At 43.8% G+C, this 26032-nt stretch overlaps 1 protein-coding gene across 1 annotated transcript in view; it reads right to left on the bottom strand.

Annotated features, from left to right (window-relative positions):
* The window catches only part of CPE (carboxypeptidase E), a 99975-nt gene extending 74453 nt beyond the window's left edge, over window positions 1-25522 (bottom strand). Inside the window, exon 1 of the mRNA XM_073606088.1 lies at window positions 24970-25522. Coding sequence (XP_073462189.1) covers window positions 24970-25225 — 256 coding nt within the window. The 5' untranslated portion in view covers window positions 25226-25522. The remainder of the gene's footprint in view (window positions 1-24969) is intronic.
* Window positions 25523-26032: the final 510 nt, after the last annotated feature.

The raw sequence follows: 26032 nt of genomic DNA, 5'->3' as shown, positions 1-26032 counted from the left end.
AATTCAGGTTATTGGGGAAATTTGTAATGAATGAGATTAGTTTAGATTAAGATAACAATTTTGTAATTTTACATTTATACAATAAGCCCTTATTGAGAGAAAAAAAAGATTAAGATGAGGTTGTTATTTTGAATAAAGCTGTCATAATATTTAACAAAGCCAAGATGGATGGGATACATAAGAAGTTCTTCTACAAAAATGAAATTTTAAGGTTTTTGATAACTTGATGTGCGGTCCATGATGTGAGAGTAATAATAAATAAAATGTAAATATAACAGACCCATCACATCAAGTCCACACACCCTGTTAGGATAGATGCCACCTGCAGCCAGTTGTTTTATAGTTTTTGATGCTTTCTGGTCCATCATACAGATTGTTGGTCCTTTTGTTTTATTTATTTTTATTTTTGAAATCCAAAGCAGAATATATGGATTGTGAAATGATGTGCCCCTTTTTCTTGTAAGTACAGTGGTATAAGCAGAAGAATATTTTGGATTTATGGGCATCTCTCCATGACCACAGGGTGTTGTTATCATTTATTATAATATTGCCAGGAAAAAGTTGTCTTTTGAAACATGAAACTGGAGTTCTTACACAAATAGCGTGATAGAAAACCAGCCATTGTAATATATTTATGCAAGCTGGACCCAGTAATGAAGGGTTCACCCCGATATATCAGAGCTGTAGCTTTTATGCAAAGGTGCTATTAGACAAAGTTAGATATTGTTTTGGTCAATGGTCCGACATTCTGCGCAGCAAATATACAGATAACTAAATGTTTGTCTAATGAAAGGTTTAAAATATGAGTTTGTTTATGTACAAATCTAACAATGAAAAATGCGTACATTTGAATCCAGCCACCTTATTGCCTCTATTGGAGGAGGCTGGAGACAAAGGAAGACACGTGTGTTAAATTGATGTAGGAATCAGCTGCTGTGAGCCCAGTGCAGGACACACTCCCTGAAGACCCAGATATTACATTTTTTGTAGATTTGAGTATGCAGTTTATCATCCAGAAGGATACTCTGTATTCAAAGTCATTGGATCCTTTTTCCCCAGCTCAAGAAGCAGAGCTCCATGTTTTAGCAAAGCCTGTGAGCTATAAAAAGAGTGTATATTTATATAGATAGTCGAGATAAAGAGAGCTTTTGGTTCCATTTGAAGGGCCAGAAGTTTGTTTTTACTTCAGCAGGTAAACCAATAAAGCATGCCAAGTTAATTTGATTGGCTGTTTTCAGCCTTCCAGCTTCTTGCTGAGGTAGCCATATTAACTTTCACACATGGAAGCAGATCAGGTAACTAAGGATGCTGCATTTACAGCCCCGGACACTTGATGGGTCTGTGCAACTCACAGATTCCACCCTAGTTCTGGCCCAGTATAGCTGGGATTAATAATTAAACTTTAAGGACCCCAGAACGAGAAGAACAAGTGGTCCACAGGGGGCAACTTCTTATGAAACAGGACTTTGGAAAAGGTGATCACTTATGTCTGCCAGCCACTCTTTTCTCTCCAGCTTGACACATGAACCGAGTCATCAGTCACAAGAAGTTATGGCTGCCTTAGTAAATGAGCGTGGGATAGAGCCAGGTTTCTCCACAGTTGTTTTTATAACACACCACTTCTTGTTTTACCTGTTACCAAAGGTGTTACCAAAAGCTGAACATCCCTTCCAGAGATTACAAAAAGATATATCCAGATGCCCAAGTCAGGATCTTACAAGTATGCATTTTGTCTGTATGGACATGTTTTTTGGATGTCCAGTGGCAAATGCTACTGCAAAGGCCACAGTAAAAAGTGTTATCAGAAGTAGTTTGTAAATATAGAGTGTAGAAAGTACAGGGAGTAACAGAGGAAATCATTTTTTATAGGAGAGTCCTTACTAGAAGTTTTGAGGTTTTATTTTTACACCCCCTACTGTCTACAATGTAGTGGACAAAGTAGAGTAAGAAACTAGAAAACTTTTGCCTGGATGTTTTCTTATATTTTATGAAGCCCCTAAGGGGGATGTTGGACTCTCTCCCTATGGGATTTGGTTTGGGAGTGTGTTACTCACTTGCTTATATTTTGTCTCAGCAGCTGAAGTCCTCCATTCGGATCTCACAGAGAATGTTGCTGATCTTTTAAGGTTTTTTGACAAACCCATTTATGTGTTTTCTCCCCAATTCCAGATCCTAAAAGTTTGGAAGGATCTAAAACTAAAGCCAAGTGACTTGTGGATTGTTAAGAGACATTTATATATAAAGAAATGTTTGGAGACAACAGTTTTTGCAAAACTTGAAGGAAAAGTCACCTGGATCCACACCAGACACTGCAAAAATGACTAAATTAAAGAAATCTCTGTGTTTGATTTGTTTCCCTCTTGTGATCACAGTCTAGGGTACTTTTTGATTCAATTACTTTAATTGTAAGGGATATATATATTTGAAAAGTAGTTTAGCCACGTTGAAGTCATATTTTGTCTTTTGTATGTTTTCCATTTTATGTAGAATTGTCTGTGTTCACATATGCTGATAAGTCAGCATGCCCACAATTCAGCTAGAAGGCCATTCTGGCCACAGGAGTGTACAGCCAGTACTCTGTAAATATGTCTTATCAATCATTTGTTTTTCACAATGAAAAGTCATTTGGTAATGAAAAAGTTGCTCAGCTATTATTTTCTCCACAATGGAGTTTTTTGCCTCTTTGGCCAGGACTACCTCTACCTAAGCGTGTGGAGGTTCCAGGTTAAAGGTGATAGCAGGTATGGTTAGTGATCAAAATATTGATCAAAAGAGGGGAGACTGTAATGGAAATTTGTAAGTTCTGTATATAATTGTATTGTATTTTGTATGTATTGCACACTGCCCTCACTGTGCACACGGCACTAATAATGTTTTCAGTAAATGTTTACATTCTTTCGAGTCCTGATTAGAATTAGCCTGCCTATGTAACGCCCCTTGTTACCATAAATGTACAATTGTAATATTAATGTGATACCTACGTAATCATGTGCATAAAAACCTTCAATTGCGTCATAATAAAGCAGAACAGTTATTTGGAAAGATGCTGAGCGTATCTTTTGTGTCTGTTCCCTACTGCAGTAGTTATTATTAATTTGGAACCACTAATCAATATGAGGATAGGAGTTGCCTATCATCAATTTAACCGAGTCAGAGGGAAGCTTCAGAAAGGCAAAGATGTTTTTATTACAAATTAAGTGAGCAGACTGCAGTTCCTCTTTAATAAAAAATAATGTTCTTTAGCAAGGAACATACATTCTACATGAATAATGATGCTATCAAAATGAGTGTATGCTGTAAATTGCCTCCAACATTTTTACTATTTCTTCTGAACAGCAGTAAATCTTTAAAGTGGAACAGAACTCATTGATTTACCAATTTCAAAAAACAGTGGGTGCCGGTTCACACTGGGACGACTTGTCAGGTGACGTAGCAGCCTGACAAGTAGCGTCCTGTTCTGTACAATGAAACCGTTCTAATCTTAGAAAAAGCTTCCTGTACGACTTTGGGAGCGACTTGCATTGACCTCTATACAGAAGTCATTTTGCAAGTCGCCGCTCCTGTCATGTCCAGGTCGCCTGAGGCAGTTGCGCTGCAAGTCGTGCTGCCTCAGTGTGAACCGACACTTACAATACTGGGATTGCCAACTGTCACATTTGCATCCTCAATCAAACTGTCAAATCATCAAATGGCTATTGGCATAACTGATTACATGTGCAGCACCATGACAGTTGCAGATCAAACAGAAGCAGCTTCCTTGGCTTTAAAGGATAGGGGGATTTAATTTCACTTTAATGCCCTGTACACACGGTCGGTCATTGATCGGACATTCCGACAACAAAATCCTAGGATTTTTTCCGACGGATGTTGGCTCAAACTTGTCTTGCATACACACGGTCACACAAAGTTGTCGGAAAATCTGATTATTCTGAACGCGGTGACGTAAAACACGTACATCGGGACTATAAACGGGGCAGTAGCCAATAGCTTCCGTCTCTTTATTTGATCTGAGCATGCGTGGCACTTTGTGCGTCGGATTTGTGTACACACGATCGGAAAGTCCGACAACGGATATTGTTGTCAGAAAATTTTATAGCAAGCTCTTAAACTTTGTGTGTCGGAAAATCCGATGGAAAATGTGTGATGGAGCCTACACACGGTCGGAATTTCCGACAACAAGGTCCTATCACACATTTTCCGTCGGAAAATCCAACCATGTGTACAGGGCATAAGGCTTTCAGCAGATCGGCCTCTACAAACTTGGCAGTGCCTATAAATAGAGAGCAACTGAGCATGTGCAGAGTGGGGTGAGACAATGTATTATTGGAGTTTACACAGTATAGGCACTTCTTTATAATGTTTTACATAGCTATACCTATAAAAGGGACCAGCCTGAAGTGATCTAGCAGGACTTACATTTTCTGACTAAAGTTCCACTTTAAGTCTCCCTAAACTATACCATCTCTTCCCATTGATTGAGTTACAATAAATCATTGACAGCTGGAAGGTTGGGGGGATATAAGCCATTGATGGACAGATGTTAACAGTTGTGTAGACAGTGATAATACAGACACTAATGACTGAAACACACTTCTCCAGCCATACTTACAAATCAGTTTGCAGATCGCATTGCGATCTGCAAACTCGGACAGGATTTGAGTGAACACCCAAGCAATCCAATTCTGCTGCGGACAAAAAAACAGAGTCCTGTGCGAGTTTGATGTGAATTCAGCCATATGATCTTTATGGCTGAAATCGCATCGCACAGAGATCACATGTGATTTTCACTGCAGTGCGGTGCGAGTCACATCCGATCTCTGACATCGCACCAGTGTGAACTAAATGCAAATAATCTTTTTATTGTGTGTTAAAGCTGATCTGTAGTCAGTAAGTAACATTTGTGACTCGCACCAAGGTTTCTTAGGGTTAAATACTTGTTTAATCTGGGGGGGGGGGAGGGAATAGGCTGAAATCCTCACCTTATTCCTTGCCTACACAGACTTTCTCCCAGCCAGACAGGCCAGTCCCACAAAGCTGCTCTCCTTTGCTGCTGCCTGTTCTGCCACCTCTCTTGTCTGCGGAGACTTTCGGAGGCAGGAGGGAGGGTTGGCGGGTGGGGGTTCAAGTGGGTGAGCAGCCCAGATTTTGGCTTTAAAAAACATGAATTTTGCGCTCCCCACTGACTCAAATTAATTTCACTAAATTAGCAAATATTTTTCCTGAGTCCATTTTCGCCATAATTGTTCGGTAAATGAAAATTCTCAGTTTGCCAGGATAGGACCTCAACGTTTCTCATCCTGGCATGCTGCCATTGCAGTGTTATACTCTGTTTTGTACATATTTATGTTAGCCCTATGCGTAGAATGTTTGTCTATTAGCATGTGAATATTTGTTCTATTTTCATTAAAGTAGATGTAAACCCGAATGTATTTATTTTTATATCATACTGTAGAGTATAAGATTTCCTGTCATTTGAGCCCAGTCTTGCCACAAAGAGTTAATCCATCTCTGAGCAATCCTCTTTTATTGTTCAGTGAGAAAAATCTTGACAAACAGAGAAAAACTTTGTCAAATCCTCCCCCTTGCTGTGAGTGAGAGGTGATTTACATATCTAATGCACTAGCCTTAGGCCTCATTTTCACGAGGCGGACTCCGCTTTCACGGAGCCCGCCTCGGTCCACCGGCTCAGCGGGATATCTCTCCGTTGAGCCGGCGGATGACAGGTCCCTCTCTGCTCACTGAGCGGGGAGGGGCTTGTCAGGCACTGCTGCTGCCTATGGAGGGATCGGATGAAAACGGACACCATGTCCGTTTTCATCAGATTTCACCCGATCCGATCCGCCAGCAACGGATCCAGACGTAGGGCCATCCGTCTGCTTTTTGCGGCTCGGACCGGGTCAGATGTCAGCGGACATGTCTGGGCTGACATCTGTCGCTCCATAGGCTAACATGGAGCGCCCGTTCAGGTCCGCCGTCAAAACTGACAGGCAGACCTGAACGGTCCGATCATGTGAAAGGGGCCTAAGACATGCATTATTTTTTAATTCCCACCCCCACTCCTTTCTTCAGAAGCTCTGCAAGGATTGGCTGTTCCACACCTCAGCATGATTTGACATGCTGAAGTCATGTGGTTACTTTCCTGTCTTTTCACTGGATGTTAGAGATCATAGCAGAAGTTCAGTGTTAGAAATACACAGGAGAAAATGCATATTGACAAGGGGAGTGTAGAGGTGGGCGGGGAGTCTACTGACATCACGACTCCACCCACCGAGCTCCAGACAACAGACCCACCCACAGAATATGCAGTTTTTCGGCTCTCATCAGCAACAGACAGAGGGGAGACATTTGACAGGTAAAGATACATGCAGGAGGCATGTATATCCTTATAGATAACCCCTATGGCAGTAGCTTAGAAAGGATGACATTGGGTTTACATCCACTTTAAGTCACTTTATGCTGCTATGTGTTGGACACACCACTGATACAATTTAGATATGATCATATTATGTACATTGAGGTTCAGTTACTAAAGGTAAATATACTGTGCACTGCAAGTGCACTTGCTCCAGAGCTTAGTGAATGAGTTAAAGCTTCACTTTGCAAAGAATACTTAATCACATGCAGGGAAAAAATAAATAAACAGCGTTTTTGCTTGTATGTGATTGGATGATAGAAAATCAGCAGAGCTTCCCCCCCCCCTCCCCTACAACCCCAATTATTATACCCTGTGTCTTTTAAATATTTTATGTACAATCTGTATTTTTTACATTCACTATTTTTCATGCAGAAAGCAGGATGGAAGAAATAGGGGTTACCAAAATATTTAAATTGATATTAAAGTATTATTTTATTTATTTTTTGTTTTAAAAATAACAAACATACTTACCTGCTCTGTGCAGTTCCTCCTCTTCTCGGGTCCCCTCACCAGCACTCCTGGCCCTTCTGCCAAGGGCCCCCCCCCCCCCCCAACTTGCTATGGGGGCACCCGAGCCAAGCTGCTGCTCAGTGTGTCCATTCAGACATGGAGCCACACCTCGGCACCTCCACCTCTCTCTCTCTTCATTGGCTCACTGACTTTGACAGCAGCCGTGTGCCGATGGCGCCCATTGCTGTGCTTCAGCCAATCAGGGGGGAGGGTCCCCAGACTTCATGGCTCCCGTGCAACATTGCTGGATTGAGATGGAGCTCAGGTAAATATTAGGGGGGCTGGGGAGTATAGATAAAAACCTTCTGCCTTTACAACCACATTAAGCAAGAAGCACCATGGCAAATCAGGACCATAGATGCTTTGGTACATTTGTTGTGGCTTATTACTCCATAAAGATCTCAGATCTTTTGTATATGTTGATAATAACAACAATGTACTACATATACTCGAGTATAGGTCGTTCCGAATATAAGCCGAGGCCCTAATTTACCACAAAAAACTGGGAAAAACATATTGACCCAAATATAAGCCGAGGGTGAGAAATGCAGCAGCTACTGTAAGTGGAAAAAGAGGGTCAACAATGCCCATCTGCAGCTGCATGCCTCACTGTGTCCTGTGAAGCCTACCTGTGTCCTGTGCAGCCTACCTGTGTCCTGTGGAGCCTACCTGTGTCCTGTGCATGTATCCCTGTGTCCTGTGCAGTCTACCTGTGTCCTGTGCATACCTCACTGTGTCCTGTGCATGTATCCCTGTGTCCTGTGCAGCCTACCTGTGTCCTGTGCATACCTCACTGTGTCCTGTGCATGTATCCCTGTGTCCTGTGCAGCCTACCTGTGTCCTGTGCATACCTCACTGTGTCCTGTGCATGTATCCCTGTGTCCTGTGCATGTGTCCCTGTGTCCTGTGCATGTGTCCTGTGCATACCTGTGTCCTGTGCATGTGTCCCCGTGTCCTGTGCAGGCTACCTGTGTCCTGTGCATACCTCACTGTGTCCTGTGCATGTGTCCCTGTGTTCTGTGCATACCTGTGCATGTGTCCCTGTGTCCTGTGCATACCTCATTGTGTCCTGTGCATGTGTCCCTGTGTCCTGTGCATACCTGTGTGCTGTGCATGTGTCCCGTGCAGCCTACCTGTGTCCTGTGCATGTGTCCTGTGCATACCTGTGTCCTGTGCATGTGTCCCTGTGTCCTGTGCAGGAGACCTGTGTCCTGTGCATACCTCACTGTGTCCTGTGCATGTGTCCCTGTGTCCTGTGCATACCTGTGTCCTGTGCATGTGTCCCTGTGTCCTGTGCAGCCTACCTGTGTCCTGTGCATACCTCATTGTGTCCTGTGCATGTGTCCCTGTGTCCTGTGCATACCTGTGTCCTGTGCATGTGTCCCTGTGTCCTGTGTAGCCTACCTGTGTCCTGTGGAGCCTACCTGTGTCCTGTGCATGTATCCCTGTGTCTTGTGCAGCCTACCTGTGTCCTGTGCATACCTCACTGTGTCCTGTGCATGTGTCCCTGTGTCCTGTGCAGCCTACCTGTGTCCTGTGCATATCTGTGTCCTGTGCATGTGTCCCTGTGTCCTGTGCAGCCTACCTGTGTCCTGTGCATACCTCACTGTGTCCTGTGCATGTGTCCCTGTGTCCTGTGCATACCTCACTGTCCTCTGCATGTGTCCCTGTGTCCTGTGCATACCTCATTGTGTCCTGTGCATGTGTCCCTGTGTCCTGTGCATACCTGTGTGCTGTGCATGTGTCCCGTGCAGCCTACCTGTGTCCTGTGCATGTGTCCTGTGCATACCTGTGTCCTGTGCATGTGTCCCTGTGTCCTGTGCAGGCTACCTGTGTCCTGTGCATACCTCACTGTGTCCTGTGCATGTGTCCCTGTGTCCTGTGCATACCTGTGTCCTGTGCATGTGTCCCTGTGTCCTGTGCAGCCTACCTGTGTCCTGTGCATACCTCATTGTGTCCTGTGCATGTGTCCCTGTGTCCTGTGCATACCTGTGTCCTGTGCATGTGTCCCTGTGTCCTGTGTAGCCTACCTGTGTCCTGTGGAGCCTACCTGTGTCCTGTGCATGTATCCCTGTGTCCTGTGCAGCCTACCTGTGTCCTGTGCATACCTCACTGTGTCCTGTGCATGTGTCCCTGTGTCCTGTGCAGCCTACCTGTGTCCTGTGCATATCTGTGTCCTGTGCATGTGTCCCTGTGTCCTGTGCAGCCTACCTGTGTCCTGTGCATACCTCACTGTGTCCTGTGCATGTGTCCCTGTGTCCTGTGCATACCTCACTGTCCTCTGCATGTGTCCCTGTGTCCCGTGCATACCTGTGTCCTGTGCATGTGTCCCTGTGTCCTGTGCAGCCTACCTGTGTCCTGTGCATACCTCACTGTGTCCTGTGCATGTGTCCCTGTGTTCTGTGCATACCTGTGTCCTGTGCATGTGTCCCTGTGTCCTGTGTAGCCTACCTGTGTCCTGTGCATACCTCACTGTGTCCTGTGCATGTATCCCTGTGTCCTGTGGAGCCTACCTGTGTCCTGTGCATGTGTCCCTGTGTCCTGTGCATGTGTCCCTGTGTCCTGTGCAGCCTACCTGTGTCCTGTGCATACCTGTGTCCTGTGCAGCCTACCTGTGTCCTGTGCATACCTCACTGTGTCCTGTGCATGTGTCCCTGTGTCCTGTGCATACCTCACTGTGTCCTGTGCATGTGCTCCTGTGTCCTGTGCATACCTGTGTCCTGTGCATGTGTCCCTGTGTCCTGTGCAGCCTACCTGTGCATACCTCACTGTGTCCTGTGCATGTGTCCCTGTGTCCTGTGCATGTGACCCTGTGTCCTGTGCATACCTCACTGTGTCCTGTGCATGTGTCCCTATGTCCTGTGCAGCCTACCTGTGTCCTGTGCATACCTCACTGTGTCCTGTGCATGTGTCCCTGTGTCCTGTGCATACCTCACTGTCCTCTGCATGTGTCCCTGTGTCCCGTGCATACCTGTGTCCTGTGCATGTGTCCCTGTGTCCTGTGCAGCCTACCTGTGTCCTGTGCATACCTCACTGTGTCCTGTGCATGTGTCCCTGTGTTCTGTGCATACCTGTGTCCTGTGCATGTGTCCCTGTGTCCTGTGTAGCCTACCTGTGTCCTGTGCATACCTCACTGTGTCCTGTGCATGTATCCCTGTGTCCTGTGGAGCCTACCTGTGTCCTGTGCATGTGTCCCTGTGTCCTGTGCATGTGTCCCTGTGTCCTGTGCAGCCTACCTGTGTCCTGTGCATACCTGTGTCCTGTGCAGCCTACCTGTGTCCTGTGCATACCTCACTGTGTCCTGTGCATGTGTCCCTGTGTCCTGTGCATACCTCACTGTGTCCTGTGCATGTGCTCCTGTGTCCTGTGCATACCTGTGTCCTGTGCATGTGTCCCTGTGTCCTGTGCAGCCTACCTGTGCATACCTCACTGTGTCCTGTGCATGTGTCCCTGTGTCCTGTGCATGTGACCCTGTGTCCTGTGCATACCTCACTGTGTCCTGTGCATGTGTCCCTATGTCCTGTGCAGCCTACCTGTGTCCTGTGCATACCTCACTGTGTCCTGTGCATGTGTTCCTGTGTCCTGTGCATACCTCACTGTGTCCTGTGCAGCCTACCTGTGTCCTGTGCATGTGTCCCTGTGTCCTGTGCAGCCAGCTGTGTCCTGTGCATACCTCACTGAGTCCTGTGCATACCTCCCTGTGTCCTGTGCATACCTCACTGTGTCCTGTGCATGTGTCCCTGTGTCCTGTGCATACCTGTGTCCTGTGCATGTGTCCCTGTGTCCTGTGCAGCCTACCTGTGTCCTGTGCATGTGTCCCTGTGTCCTGTGCAGCCTACCTGTGTCCTGTGCATGTGTCTCTGTGTCCTGTGCATACCTCACTGTGTCCTGTGCATGTGTCCCTGTGTCCTGTGCATACCTCACTGTGTCCTGTGCATGTGTCCCTATGTCCTGTGCACACCTCACTGTGTCCTGTGCATGTGTCCCTGTGCAGCCTACCTGTGTCCTGTGCATGTGTCCCTATGTCCTGTGCAGCCTACCTGTGTCCTGTGCATGCCTCCGTGCGCCGCTCTGCATCCACCGATCAGCGCGTGATAATACCATTCGGCGGCCATTCCACTGTTCAAAAGCCGCGCCTCCTCCTCGTCTGTGATAGGCAGAACACTCCATTTCCCAGCAGTCAGCCTATCACGGACATTCTCTCATCCTCATACCACGGATGAGGATGAGAGAATGTCCGTGATAGGCTGTACACTGACTGCTGGGAAATGGAGTGTTCTGCCTATCACATATGAGGAGGAGGCGCGGCTTTTGAACAGTGGAATGGCCGCCGAATGGTATTATCACATGCTGGCCGCCGTCTGTCTGCATGACACGCTGATCATGTAGGCAGACGGCGGTGACTCGAGTATAAGTCGAGGGGGCACTTTCAGCCTAAAAAAAGGGCTGAAAATCTCGACTTATACTCGAGTATATATGGTATTCATAAAAAAAGAAATGATAAAGGGTGTGCTGATTTATTTTTATGAGAGACTATTGGGCAGATACGGGGACATTTGGAAAATCATAATCAAGCGCTCCTATTTTGATCTTGCTCTTTGATGTTGCTTGTACCTGTGTAGGTGTGCAATCAGTACCCTGTTATTTAACCACTTCAATACAGGGCACTTAGACACCTTCCCGCCCAGACCAATTTTCAGCTTTCAGCGCTGTCGCAATTTGAATGACAATTGCACGTTCATGCTACACTGTACCCAAACAAATTTTTTATCATTTTGTTCCCACAAATAGCTTTCTTTTGGTGGTATTTGATCACCTCTGCGGTTTTTATTTTTTGCGCAACAAATAAAAAAAGGTCGAAATAAAAAAAATTAAAAAAAGTTTTTCTTTGTTTCTGTTAACATTTTTTGTAAATAAGTACGTTTTCTTCTTCAATGACGGGCACTGATATGGCAGCACTGATGGGCACCGATGAGGTGGCACTGATGATGGGCACTGATAGGCGGCACTGATGGGCACTGATAGGTGGGACTGATGGGCACTGATAGGTGGCACTGGTATGCGGCACTAATGGGCACTCATAGGTGGCACCGATGGGCACTCATAGGCGGGAATGATGGGCACTCATAGGTGGCATTGATTGGTACATATGGGTGGCACTGATGGGTACTTATGGGTGGCACTGATAGGTGCCACTGATGGGCACTGATAGGTGGGCACTGATTGGCACTGACAGGTGGCACCGATGGGCAATGACAGGTGGCACTGATAAAATTTATTGGTGGCATTGCTGGGCATACCTAAAACATAATGGTGCCAATCAGTGCCCATTTGTGGGCACTGATTGGCACAGATTGGGCACATTGGGCACATGTGGATGGCCATGGGGTACATACCTGGCCATCCACATGTTGCCCCTTCCCTGGTGGTCCTAGTGGCGATCCCTGGTGGTCCAGTGTGGTGATCTGAGGGGGGGCTGCGCTGATTGACCCCCCCTGTCAGGAGAACCGCCGATCGGCTCTCCTCTACTCACGTCTGTCAGACGCGAGTGAGGAAATGCCGATCAACGGCTCTTCCTATTGACATCGTGATCAGCTGTGATTGGATAAGGCTGATCAAGTGGTAAAGAGCCTCCGCCGGAGGCTCTTTACCAAGATCAGTGGAGCGGTGTGTCAGGCTGACACACCGCTCCACCGATTGCCGCGATGCGCGCCCCCACGGGTGCGCGGCGGCATGTTATCCTGCTGGACGTCATATGACGCCCAGTCAGGATAACGGAACCACTTCCCGGACGTCAATCCGCTATAGGGCGGGCGGGAAGTGGTTAAATATGCAGCTCATTTCAATCCTAGATAAAAATACAGCATTGCCTAGTGCACTACTCAGAGAACGGCAAGCTTTCAAAGGTGCAGAATTCATTTAAATCCATTTAGAAATGGATTGGATAAACAGATATGTGAGGAGGCAGTTGGAGTAATCAGACAACATAGCTTACTATGGTCACTGCATGCATGGCATATTGTGATGTCAGCTTTTGTTTTGTGTAATGCTATTATTTAGATCACATTACAGCAAATACTTCAGTTTCCATCCACATCTTTACTTTTATCGTTTGTGGCTTTGCTTTAGGCAAGGATGAGATTGTGTAATGGTTCTGGAGTCTCGGCAGACTGCGGCGACACAGAAAAAAGGCTGATCAATAAGCTGCTATTTCTGGATATGAATTCGCTGTATGGAGCCATTCTTTCTTTCATAGTAAAAAAAAAAATAGGACTTCATTATTTTTGGACTGACATTTAAATTTGTCCCAAACCATTTATGCAAAAATAAAATAATAAACTTCATTTATTATTAAATCACATACAGTTTTTAAAGTGTTACTAAGCCACATAAAATCAGTCTGTATATGCAGTAAATCATGCTTGTTATACTCACTGTGGAACCTAAGGGGTTAATCCTGTGCAATGTGTAAAAAGGCTGTTTGATCCTGTCTTCTCTGATCTTCCCCTTCTTCCACTGTCCCCAATCCATCTCCTGATAACCTGAGCCTGTAGAGCCCTTCTGCACATGCTCAGTTTGGTCTCCCTTATATTGTAAAGTGCTGCACAAATTATTGGCACTATATCTTGTATTATAATAATAATGATAATAATAATCGGTAGTGACTCATCCCTTTTCGTAAAGCTCAGTCAGACAAAGAGAGCCGCAGGGCAAGCAGCCACTGCTATATTTCATCAACTAACCCATAGTGCTATATAAGTAGCAATTGGGAATCCACTGATCATTGATTTTTTTTTTTTTTGTTAAATCATGGCAGTGTAGTTTTTTTTTATAAATGTTCAAATGGTGAAAGTTTGTAGAGCTGGACTCTTTGGGGTGTATTTACTAAAGGCAAACAGGCTGTGCACTTTGCAAAGTGCATTTGAGCCTTGCAAGTGCAGTTGCTCCAGAGCTTAGTAAATGAGCAGAAGCTCTGCTGACTTCCATCATCCAATCAAGTAAACATGCATTTTTTTTTTTTTCCTTGCACATTATTGGGTACTCTTTGCAAAATGAAGGATTGCCTCATTTATTAAGCTCTGAAGCAACTGCACTCGCAGAGGGTACCTGCACTTTGCAAAGTAAACAGTCTATTTGCTTTTAGTAAATCAACCCCTTTGTGTGTTTTGCATTGCATGAATAAACTTTTCATCTCTATTTTTCCATCCTAAGATAACCAAACATTTAAATTGAATATGCATCCTGTACTTGAAGCATGCACTTCTGCATGCGCAATTAAAAAATGTGCATTATTTTTGGGAGAGACAAATACTGACTATGAATCAATCTTTCATTTAAAAACACTGTTCACAAATCTGCTGTACTGCATGTTCACATGTTGGCGGCTAGTTTTATCCAACTGTTTATATCCAACATAACATTTCAGCAAATCTCATTGCTCTGATGTTTCTATTAGATCAGTAAGGAGGGGGAAGGAGGAAGAATAGACTCGCAGTGACCACGAGTCTGAAAGTTTTGCCTATGAAATAGAAATCACAATACCAATAATGACAGAACATCCATACCCTGCCTGCCCCTAACTGAAATTAATCCGGATCAATCACATATGTCAGTAGTCACTGTATTGATTGGTTTTCTAATTATTGTTTCTCTAGTTTCAGTTATGTGACTGTCCCAAATCATGTTTTCATTACCTAGTTCTATTTTCTAATTGCATTGTACTGATTTTCCGTTTATATGTCTGCTTGTAAACCACCGATAAACTTGGTAGGATTAAAAAACAAATTTTAATAAATGTTCTTTGGCATGAGCTATATTGTTTCAAATACGTAATCTCTGCCATGAGTGTTCTAGTTTTTCAGCACTCTCAAAATAACAAACTTTTTTTTTTCCCCCCAAAATAAAGATATATGGTGATCCCTTTAAGAGCGTTTTATACCAGTAATGTAGATGTCCAGTGCTTACTGCAGAGGTGCACTGCTTGATGGATGTGTAGTATATTCAATAAAACAGTGTAAAGGGGCAATGAAGTAAAGCAATATGTAAAGTGAGGCACCCTATAGCCAATTCCATTAGTTAAACAACAGGCTCTATTCCCGTTCACCGGATATGATGTCACTTACAGTGAGGGAGTATAGGTTCCGCTTTACTGCTCCTGGCACTACATTACAGCCAGTGAATTAGAGAATAAAACTTCTGTTTGAGACTTCTTAGTTATTGTCATTTGTGAATCCTTCAGTGTGTGCTATAGCCCCTCTCCTGGTTTTGTATAAAACCACTGTGTACACCAAATCCTTCAGTGTGTGCTATAGCCCCTCTCCTGGTTTTGTATAAAACCACTGTGTACACCAATATACTATAGAACAGCCTTTCCCTGCCCCTGATTCCTGGAAGCCAAGAAATACCATCTGATCTCTGTTCTTAAAAGGACAGAGAGTATTTCGAGACTTTGAATACACCCCAGTGTGCACATTTACCATGCAAAAAGAAAAATGATTTCCCTATATCATACAATTTGTATAAAAATATCTTCTTTATTTCATACAATATAAAAAAAACACATATTGTTGTCTGTGAAATACATTACAGAGATAAGCGCATTAAATCCTCAGAGAAGGTCAAAAATTTTGAGGATCATCCGCTTCATTACGACCAACAGAATCGAGTGTATTGAAAACAAGTAAATCACAGACAAGCGTAAAGGTGCTGAAAGGACTGAAGGAATGATATCCTGCAGCGCCCGCAAGGTCCCCCTGCTTAAGAAAGCACATGTACAGGCCCATCTGAAGTTTGCTAATGTTCATTTGAATGATTCAGAGGAGATCTGGGTGAAAGTGTTGTGGTTAGATGAAACCAAAATCAAGCTCTTTGTAATCAACTCAACTCGGGAGTGACGTGGAATGACCCCAAGAACACCATCCCCACCGTTAAACATGGAGGTGGAAACATTATGCTTTGGGGGTGTTTTTCTGCTAAGGGGACAGGACAACTTCACTGCATCAAAGGGACGATGGACGGGGCTACGTATCTTCAAATCTTGGGCGAGAACCTCCTTCCCTCAGCCAGGGCATTGAAAATGAGTCGTAGTTGGGTATTCCAGCATGACAATGACCCAAGACACACGGCCAAGGCAACAAAGGCATGGCTCAAGAAGAAGCACATTAGGGTCCTGGAGTGACCTAGCCAGTCTCCAGACCTTAATCCCATAGAAAATATGTGGAGGGAGCTGAAGGATCGAGTTACCCAACATCAGCCTCAAAACCTTAATGACTTGGAGAGGATCTGCCAAGAGGAGTGGGACAAAATCCCTCCTGAGATGTGTGCAAACCTGGTGACCAACTACAAGAAATGTCTGACCTCTATAATTGCCAACAAGGATTTTGCCACCAAGTACTAAGTAATGTTTTGTGAAGGGGTCAAATACTTATTTCACTCATTAAAATGCAAATCAAATTTATAACTTTTTTATAACAATTTATAACTTTTTTGAAATGCATTTTTGGATATTTTTGTTGTTATTCTGTCTCTCACTGTTAAAATAAACCTACCAGTAAAATTATAGACTGATCAGTTCTTTGTCAGTGGGCTAACTTACAAAATCAGCAGGGGATCAAATACTTTTCCCTCACTGTACTGCCATTCTGCGGCTTTTCACATCAGCCCATGCCTGAAAAGTTGCTCATTAGATGAGGTGCCTGACTTTACTCATGCAGACCTACCAGGGCAAACTAAGAATGACACATGTTTTTGCATAGTATGAGAAAAGCAAAGTATCCCCAGGATACATGGACAAGAGCCAACCCCACAGACGTCTCCTCCTCTCTGACACTATCTGCTCTGCAAAAATCCTGTGCTTCAACTGTCTGTACCTAGAGAATGTGAAAAGGGGTCCAAAATGGATTTTAGTATACAGTATGTGTCCTTATGTGACTATACACAACATCTATAAATCAAAGCCAATAGTTTTAATCAGCCATGAAAAAAGAATTGGGGAATTCTTTTTAAAACTAGAGCAGTCAGCACATGGCAATCAATAAGCTTCTATTCTCATTATTCAGTTTGAACTGAAAGATAAAAGCTGATTGGTGGCCATGCACAGCTGCTCCAGATTCTGGCTGCTCCAGTTTTAATAAATTCACCCCATTATTATTATTTTAACCATTTTATAACATGCTTAGAAGATTGGCAAACAAACCAATCCATTTGAATTAAAGTACATTTTTGTACAACTTATTATGTTTTTAATAATATAAATCAAAATATTGCTTAAAATGCATTTTTATGGGTTACTAATTAAATACATAGGAATTAATATATGTATTTTAATTTATTACAGTAGTCATTTTCTCCCTAGCATGTCTTCACCTAAACAGGTTTATTCAAAAATGTTAAAGCAATTTTTTCTTTCAAAATATTTTATTTTCAAAATGTATAGAATACAATTTGATACATTTAATAATTGTTTTAAAGGTTCGTTAACACGATAATGACAAGTTCATGACAATAAGCTATTAACAATTGGGGACAAAATGAAAATGGACCTTCCTTTCCTGTTAGACCAACTTACTAGGTAAACCGGTCTGGGGGAATGTTAAAGCAATTTTAAAACAGATTGCTAACAGTATGTGAAATGCTGCTATTCTAATGTTTAGTGCATTCTCTAAATGAGTGTACTGTGGCTAGCAAGTCTCACTATGCATTTAATTACTGACAGCTTCAAGCCCAGGTTCACACTGAGCTGCAGGAATGAAGCTGTGCGAGTTCAGCTGAACATGCACGATTTCACTACAGCATGTCAGTCCCCATTTTGGCCACGATTTCAGAGACATCTGTACAGGTTTCTGCACAGATGTCAATGTAAATCGCAGCCTGAAATCGCAAAAAGTAGTACAGAAACTGCAGATGCGGCATTGCACCGATTAGGACGGTGCCATTGACGGCAGTTGCCACTAATTTGACATGCATGCGATTTGACATGTCAAATCACATGTCAAAACGCTCCAGTGTGAACCAGGGCTGAAGGATATGTCTATGATTTCTAAGAAAAAATAAATGTATCCCTCCCAGCCCCCTTTATGGCCAGTCAGTATCCTGGTCTTAGCCACAGCAGAAAAGCCAGCTTCCTGTTTACTATGGAACATGCGATTGCAACCCCCATGGGAAATCATAGCCTATCCATCAAATGCTTATTCAAGTTCCAGGAAATTTTTAAAAAATTGAAATTTCACCTAATCAATCATCGCCCGTAAATAATTACTACTATGAAGCAGGTTAAGGTGTAAAGCTATAACCTTTTTTCTGTTAAAGCGTTAAAACCCCTATCATTTGTTGCTCTTTATGTCCTACTAGAAAAATTTGCAGTCTAAAAGACACAACAGGTAGTTAGAGGAAATACCCCCAAAGTGAGAGGAATTCCCATCTCAGTTGTCACAAGTAGAAGATGTCTCACCCCTTCTTCCTCTAATATTTTGATCACTCCCCGTAATTTCTAAGTGACAATGGTGACCAGGACAAATAGAGGGGCATATCTCCTCAGCAGGGCACACACCACAATACAATTTTGGAAAGTGTCTAAATCTTCCCTCGTCTATACAGAACATGGCTACCTGGGACTTTAACATTTTGTATCCATATGGATTCTTTACTCATAAAGAGTTGTCACTGTTGAACATTAAACTATTAAAATCTAATTGTAGGGGGGGCGGCGTGGCTTGACGGTGCTCCAAAATGGCCACTTAGACCGAGTGCTCCGCGGGCCAGAGAGAACAACGGAGCGTCAGAGACCTGCATCCACAGCCCAAACAACGCTATCCACCTCCCACACACCGCCGGAGACCTGGAGAACGATGTCCAGCAAAAGGAAAGGGGAATACAGGCCGAAAAAACTCACAGCCTTCTTCCTGAAGCCAGCGCCACAGGTTAGTGAAAACCAAAATGGCACCACCGCAGCCGCCACAAGCAGGGCCTACACAGATCTCCCGGGTGACATCCCCGACAATACAGACAGTATCCCACCTTTATCCCCCAAATACCAGGCGGAAGGCAGCACCACTCTAGGCAGCCCTGTAAAGGCAAGGATGTACACCTCCGTCATCTACACACACAAAGGCCCAGGTTTTTAACCCTCTACAGTCCAATCAGGCCCCTCAATCTTCTATGGCAGCATTCCCTACCACAGGACAGCCTGTCTTAAACACAACCTTAAAGGACATGCTCCCAACACTTCAATTAACACTAATGACAGATCTCTCCTCCTTAATCTTAAACGTGGCAAAACGAACATTTTAAACGTGGGTTACTATCTGTCAAGTTAAATCGTTCAGGAGAGGTTATAAAAACGTCCCGTGTACATTAAGCCTAATAGTCTTTCTTCTCTTTATTGGAAAGCCCATGCCCTGTCCAATGACAACTGCTAGCATACAACTAGTGCATTGTCTGGCAACTAGCGCAGGGGAAATATATGACAGCCTCAGTAAATCTCAATCTTTAATTTCTTAATCTCAACTTTTGCACTTCCAGTTGACCTCTTCTCAATTTTATATACTTTATTTGCTTTTTTTTCTGAGCTATACTGTTTGCTTTTTAGCACACATGCAGTATTGGAATAAAGATAGTAAAGGAATAAACATATGATAAGGGTATATGTACCTGCATCAGCACAGTTAGAGCCGGTTGACACAGGGGCGACTTGTCAGGCGACTTCCGTTCTGTACAATGGAACCATTGTAATAGGAGCGACTCAAGTCGCTCCGACTTAGAAAAAGGTTCCTGTACTACTTTGGGGGCAACTTCAGGCTACTTGCATTGACTTCTATACAGAAGTCGTTTTGCAAGTCGCCGCTGAAGACGTGTGCAGGTCGCCTCACAGAGTCGGACTGCAAGTCGTGTTGCCCCTGTGTGAACCGGCTCTTAAGCCACTTGCACACGGGAGTAAAAAAATGCCACTTTTTTACTGATTTGAAAATAGATGCATTATTGTCTGTGGGACATTGCACACAGTTGAGTAAAGATCAGTAATGCAATGATGAGTACAGAGCCGTAAAACAAAAATAGAAAATGTTACATTTGAGTGCAGTAATTTCCGTACATACGCATGTTTACTACAGCATAATATACTAGAGCCAATTAAGAAAAGAGCCAATCACCACTAGACCAGAATTGTAGGCCTTTGGCCTCATCAACATAGGGTCATGGTGCCTTGTGGGGAAAAGCCCTTAGCATGGTATCCTCCCAATGTTTGGAGCAGTGGTTAACTTATGAGCTAAATTATGAGCACATAATGTCCTATATATGTAATACTGGAGAAGACTGTCAGAAACTGAAGCCCTAAAAGAGGAAATGAAAATAAGGGTCACAGAGTTTGGACATGCTACATTTCTCGCAGGGGATATGCTGCAGAAGACAGTATGAAATTGGGAACATGTTACGTCAGGCTAGTAGAGATCAATGCTATTCCCCTAATTGATGTACCCACTAAAGACTGCTGAGGTCCGAGAATCAGGAGGCCCAGGATCAGAAATGCCATTTAGTGGCAAATACTTTATCTTCTAAATGTCCCTTTTGCTGTGTACACGTGCGCCACATCACAGGCAAACTTAAGGTATCCCCAAGCTAAAGGAATAGTGCATTTTTAACGTTTCACTTTAACCAATTGCCATATAGCCAAATGACAGCTACAGCACGGATGGCTAGTTCTGGGAGACCATCATATGACAGCCTCCTGTGATCGTGCCCACGGCTTACCCGCTGCGGGTCTCGGGCGACGTGCTTTGTGATCACAGTGTCCAGAGGACACTACTGATTACAGATCAGGGTAAAGAGCCAATCAGTGGCTCTTTACCACATGATCAGTGTCCAATCACAGCTGATCATGGGTGGAAATAGAAGCCGGTTATCAGCACTCCTTTCTTCATGCTGACCGCAGAAAATAGAGAAAATAACCGGATTCTCTAAAAAGGACATGTATACTGATAATCAGGGCACTGATTATCAGTGCTGCCAATCAGTGCCCACCAGTGCTTCCAATCAGTGCCCATCAGTGCCTGCTCATAAGTGTCACTTATCAGTGCCCATCAATGCCACCTATCACTGCCTCCTCATCAGTGCCCACCAGTGACTCCCCATCAGTGTAACCTATCAGGGCCCATTAGTGTCACCTCTTCAGTGCCCACAAGTGTTGCTAATCAGTGCCTCCTCAGTGTCACTTATCAGTGCCCATCAATGCCGCCTATCACTGCCTCCTCATCAGTGCCCACCAGTGACTCCCCATCAGTGCCGCCTATCAGTGCCCATTAGTGCCACCTCTTCAGTGCCCACCAGTGTTCCTTATCAGTGCCTCCTTAGTGTCACTTATCAGTGCGCCCCATCAGCGCCCATCAGTGCAGCCTCATCAGCGCACATCAGTGAAGGTGAAAAATTACCTGTTTCCAAAATTTTATAACAAACCATGAAAAAGTTTGTTTGCCAATTTTTTTTTCATCTTTATTCATTTATTTAGCAAAAAATAAAAAACCCAGTGGTGATTAACCCTTTCATGCCGAAGTAACACATATATGCGGCCTCACGGAGGTGGGCTTTTTTCAGTGGGGCCGCATACGCGCATATCTCCATTTGTGCTGGGAGTGCGCCGCACCACTCCTAGCACAGAGACTGGGGTCTCACCGAGAGCCCTGGGCCCTGTACTAACCTAATCAGGACCTGGATCTCCCAATTCCGGGTCACCTGATCGCTGTGGTAGCTTCTGATTGGCTACCACATTGATCAGTCACTGTGAACCCCACTCCTGTGTTTTTTTTCTTTCTATGAATGAAGAGGAAATATACAACGTATCTTTCTATTTCCTTGCAGAAAGGAAAAAAAGATGTTTGTAAAAAATTTTTTTAAATAAATAATAAAAAAAATAAAAGAAAAAATAAAGAAAAAATCTGCACTATTGCTTTTGGGCTGTAGTACGGATACAAACAACAAATAACATACACATATGAGGTACTGTTGTGATCCTCAGGAGCAGGAGAATTTATTTGGGTTGTTCTTTGGTGGTAGGTTATGATAGTAACAAGAAATATACAGCTGAATTTAAAAAAAAAATATATATATATATATATATATATATATATATATATATATATATATATATATATAATTTATTTACTATTTTGGGCCAGTTATCCATAACTATTTACTACCAAATTAAAGCCCAATTTGTCCTAAAAAAAACCTGGATGCACAAAGTAGTTGTGATGATATGTACGGTTTTACTAACAAATGTCAAAATTGCAAAATTGTGCTTAGGCATTTAGATTTGTTTTACCCTTAGACATCAAGGGGTTAAATGCCACCAAAATAAAGCTCTGCTTGTGTAAAAAAAAATGCTAAAACTTTCATTTGGGTACAGTGTTGCATGACCGTGCAATTGTCATTCAAAGTGCCACAGTGCTGAAAATTGGCCTGGGCAGGAAGGGGGGAAAAGTGCCCAGTAGGAAAGTGGTCAAAGTCTTATTAAAGACCTGTTCTCCGACAAATGATATTTTTAAAACATTTTTGATCCATGTCTCACCTGGCAGTTCCCAGCTCTCTGTGCCCTTCACAATTATTCATGATTAGCTTCCCATTGACTTCTATAGAGATTACATTGTTCACAATCAGTGAATTTGATGGCGAGTTAGCCGAACATCCTACAAACTGTACCCAAGCACATTCACCTATCACTAATGTAGGATATTCGAGTTTCCACCAAAAGACTCTTTTTGTGAAGGCTGATACTTGATATTTTGTTAATAACTGTGTGTTATTTGTATGTCATTTGTATTTTCATATGTAAAACGGCATGAACATGGGAGCCTTGTTTATTAATGGCCCATGGAAACCAATCGGAATCCAACTTTTACTGCTCCGACTTTACTGACTTTAACAGAGTGTATTCTGATAGGCTACTAGGTGGCCTACTAGGTGGGCTGTCTGATCAGGTCTGCCTGTCATTTCTTGAGGTGGACGTGGACCAGTTCAGAAGCTCCAAGCAATTCTATAGGCAGGTGGATATAAACAGACTTCTGTCCATTTACACCTGCTTACCTCTGAGTCCATCCAAGTCGGGGAAAAAAATGAAAAAGGAATGCGCCCTTTTCTGTTTTTACGTACCTAAACATGACGGATTGGAGACCGCCTGATTAAAAACAGAAAGAAGTCAGTTTACACCTGACAGCCCATATAGCCATCGTGGCTCCGCTGGCAAAATATGGACGAAAAACAGGCATGGATGTCATGGAGCGAAGCGAACCCATTTTTAAGAACCCCAATGCCGCGTATACACGAGTGGAAATTCTGTCGAAAAAATCTTGGATAGTTTTTCCGACGGAATTCCGCTCAAGCTTGCCTTGCATACACATAGTCACACAAAAGTTCTCGGAACCTTTGACCGTCAAGAACGCAGTGACGTACAACACTACGACGAGCCGAGAAAATGAAGTTCAATGCTTCCGAGCATGCGTCAAATTGTTTCCGAGCAAGCGTAGGAACTTTGCGCGTCGGAATTGCATACAGACGATCGGAATTTCAGATTTTTCCAACCGAAAAATTGAGAACATGCACTCAATCTTTTGCTGGCTGGAAATCTGCCAACAGAAGTCCGATGGAGCATACACACATTCGCATTTTCCGACCAAAGGCTCTCATCGGACTTTTGCTGGCGGAATTTCCGATCGTGTGTACGCGGCATAACAATTAGAACTCTTTCTTCAATGAGGACAACGGCATTATTGCATTTTTGAAGTAGAAATCATTGCATGAGTTTATGGTAGCAAAGCAATTCATTATATGAAGAATTAATAGATAATCACAAAGTATACTCAAATAATGTTAAATTATAAAGAAATGACAAGTGTCAAGTTGGCCCATATATTGATGTTGTCACATTACTTAATGCTAAGTCAGTACAGACCTCAGGATGAATCGCATTCTATCAGTATGCACATCACCTTCCATTTTAGTCATCAAGCCACTGGGGGTAATTTACTAAAACTGGAGAATGAAAAATCTGGTGCAGTTGTGCATGGTAGCCAATCGCGGGACCCCACGGGCATGGTCACACTGCCCGCGGTGGCCGCATACACCCACTAGCCCCGCAAGTTAAAGAGGACGTACAGGTACGCCCATTTGCCCACCGCTGCCATTGTTCTGACGTATATCGGTTTGCAACGATCGTCAAGTGGTTAAGAGCTTTGGCAAAGACAAAACGCCAAAAAGCTCCTAAACTCAAGTTTCCCGGGTTCACACTTGTGTGGGTAGAAGCTGCTGTGGGACCCAGACTTCACCCGGCAGCTGCACCCACCTTCACACAAAACGTGGGACCTGCGGGCAGGTAATCACACTGTAGTGCGCGGTTCCCATGCTGGCTGTGATTTCTGGACAGGTGCAGGGACCTTTTCTCTGCATTTTGTGAGGCACGGCCGCCCTTTCAAATGAATAAATGAATTAAAATGCATGGGCTTCCGCGCCTGCGCAAACGCAGCCCGCACGGCCCGCAGAGGTGTGAACATAGGCTTAGGAGATGTCGTTTACATAAAGCCTTAAATGGTTTGTGCAAACCCTCTATCTGCTACATTCTAAGGACAGTTTGTTCTGTTGAAAAACAGACTTATTGGCCAGATCACCAGGTGAAAATAAAAGGAAAAAAAGCCTAAAAAATAATAATAAATGAATACAGCCATCACATCTAAAAATTGGTAATCTGCAATATAATACATGTTTGTTTTATACGCTTTAAGTAATTCTATGAAATGTATATAAAATGTACCTAAATGATTAATGGAACCCTAGAGAAGTGCCTTGTGTGTTCTATGGGAGTGTACAGAAGGGGGCTGCAGCAGTGGGGGAGGGGAGCTGTCAATAGCGAGCAATGGTCTCAGGTGTTGGGTGGTATATATAGTATATAGCATCCATTCACCTGTGCGGAGCCTGGATATAAACAAGCACACACATATAATAATAATAATAGTATATGACGGCACATCGTCTCTGGCCGTGTATCATACGATCCCCCCACTCACCAGGCTCATGCTCTCCCGGCTTGTCGGAGATCTCTATGACCAGCATCTCCCGGCCCTCGTAGCTCCGTCCTATGGTGTAGATCCGGCTGATGGAAGGACATTGGAGCCACACGGCCACCAGCGCCTCTCTGAGCTCCGGATAACGGTGATACTCGAAGGAGATCCCCCCGGCTCCCGGCTCAGCCTGCGCCTCCTCCCCTCCGAGGACGAGCACATACCGATCAGTAATAGAAGGAGCCCGGAGGAGCAAAGCCATACAGAGCCGTGCAGCATCTTCCTATACAATACACGGGAGACACACAGACGGTACAGTGCAGTGTTCTCCTTCTATCCCGGAGGTGTGATGTGCGGTCACCTGACCTCTAATCCCACAATGATGTCATCAGACGCCCAGATCCCTCCTCTCCGCCTTCTCCACCGATCTACCCTTCTCTTCTCCCCTTTGTTTCCTTATCTCTCTCCTCTCACTGACTGCTGATGATCTCTTCTCCACACCCTCCTCCTTCTCCAGGATCACCCTCCTCCCACCTTCTTATCATACAGATGACATACAGGCAGGGAGGTAAATATGTCAGAGAGGGAGATCAGCTGATAAATACAACCAACCCACCCACCGTCCAACCTCAGCTGTCAGCCTAACATCACCATTCTACATCACCATTCTACATCACCATTCTATATCATTATTCTACATCACCATTCTATATCACCATTCTACATCACCATTCTATATCACCATTCTCCATCACCATTCTCCATCACTATTCTATATCACCATTCTATATCACCATTCTCCATCACTATTCTATATCACCATTCTATATCACCATTCTATATCACCATTCTCCATCACTATTCTATATCACTATTCTCCATCACTATTCTATATCACCATTCTCCATCACTATTCTATATCACCATTCTATATCACTATTCTCCATCACCATTCTATATCACCATTCTCCATCACTATTCTATATCACTATTCTCCATCACCATTCTATATCACCATTCTCCATCACTATTCTATATCACCATTCTATATCACTATTCTCCATCACCA

Source organism: Aquarana catesbeiana, linkage group LG01 (assembly GCF_042186555.1).
Source record: "Aquarana catesbeiana isolate 2022-GZ linkage group LG01, ASM4218655v1, whole genome shotgun sequence".
Taxonomy (NCBI): domain Eukaryota; kingdom Metazoa; phylum Chordata; class Amphibia; order Anura; family Ranidae; genus Aquarana; species Aquarana catesbeiana.
This window is presented reverse-complemented; position numbering and strand designations above follow the sequence as displayed.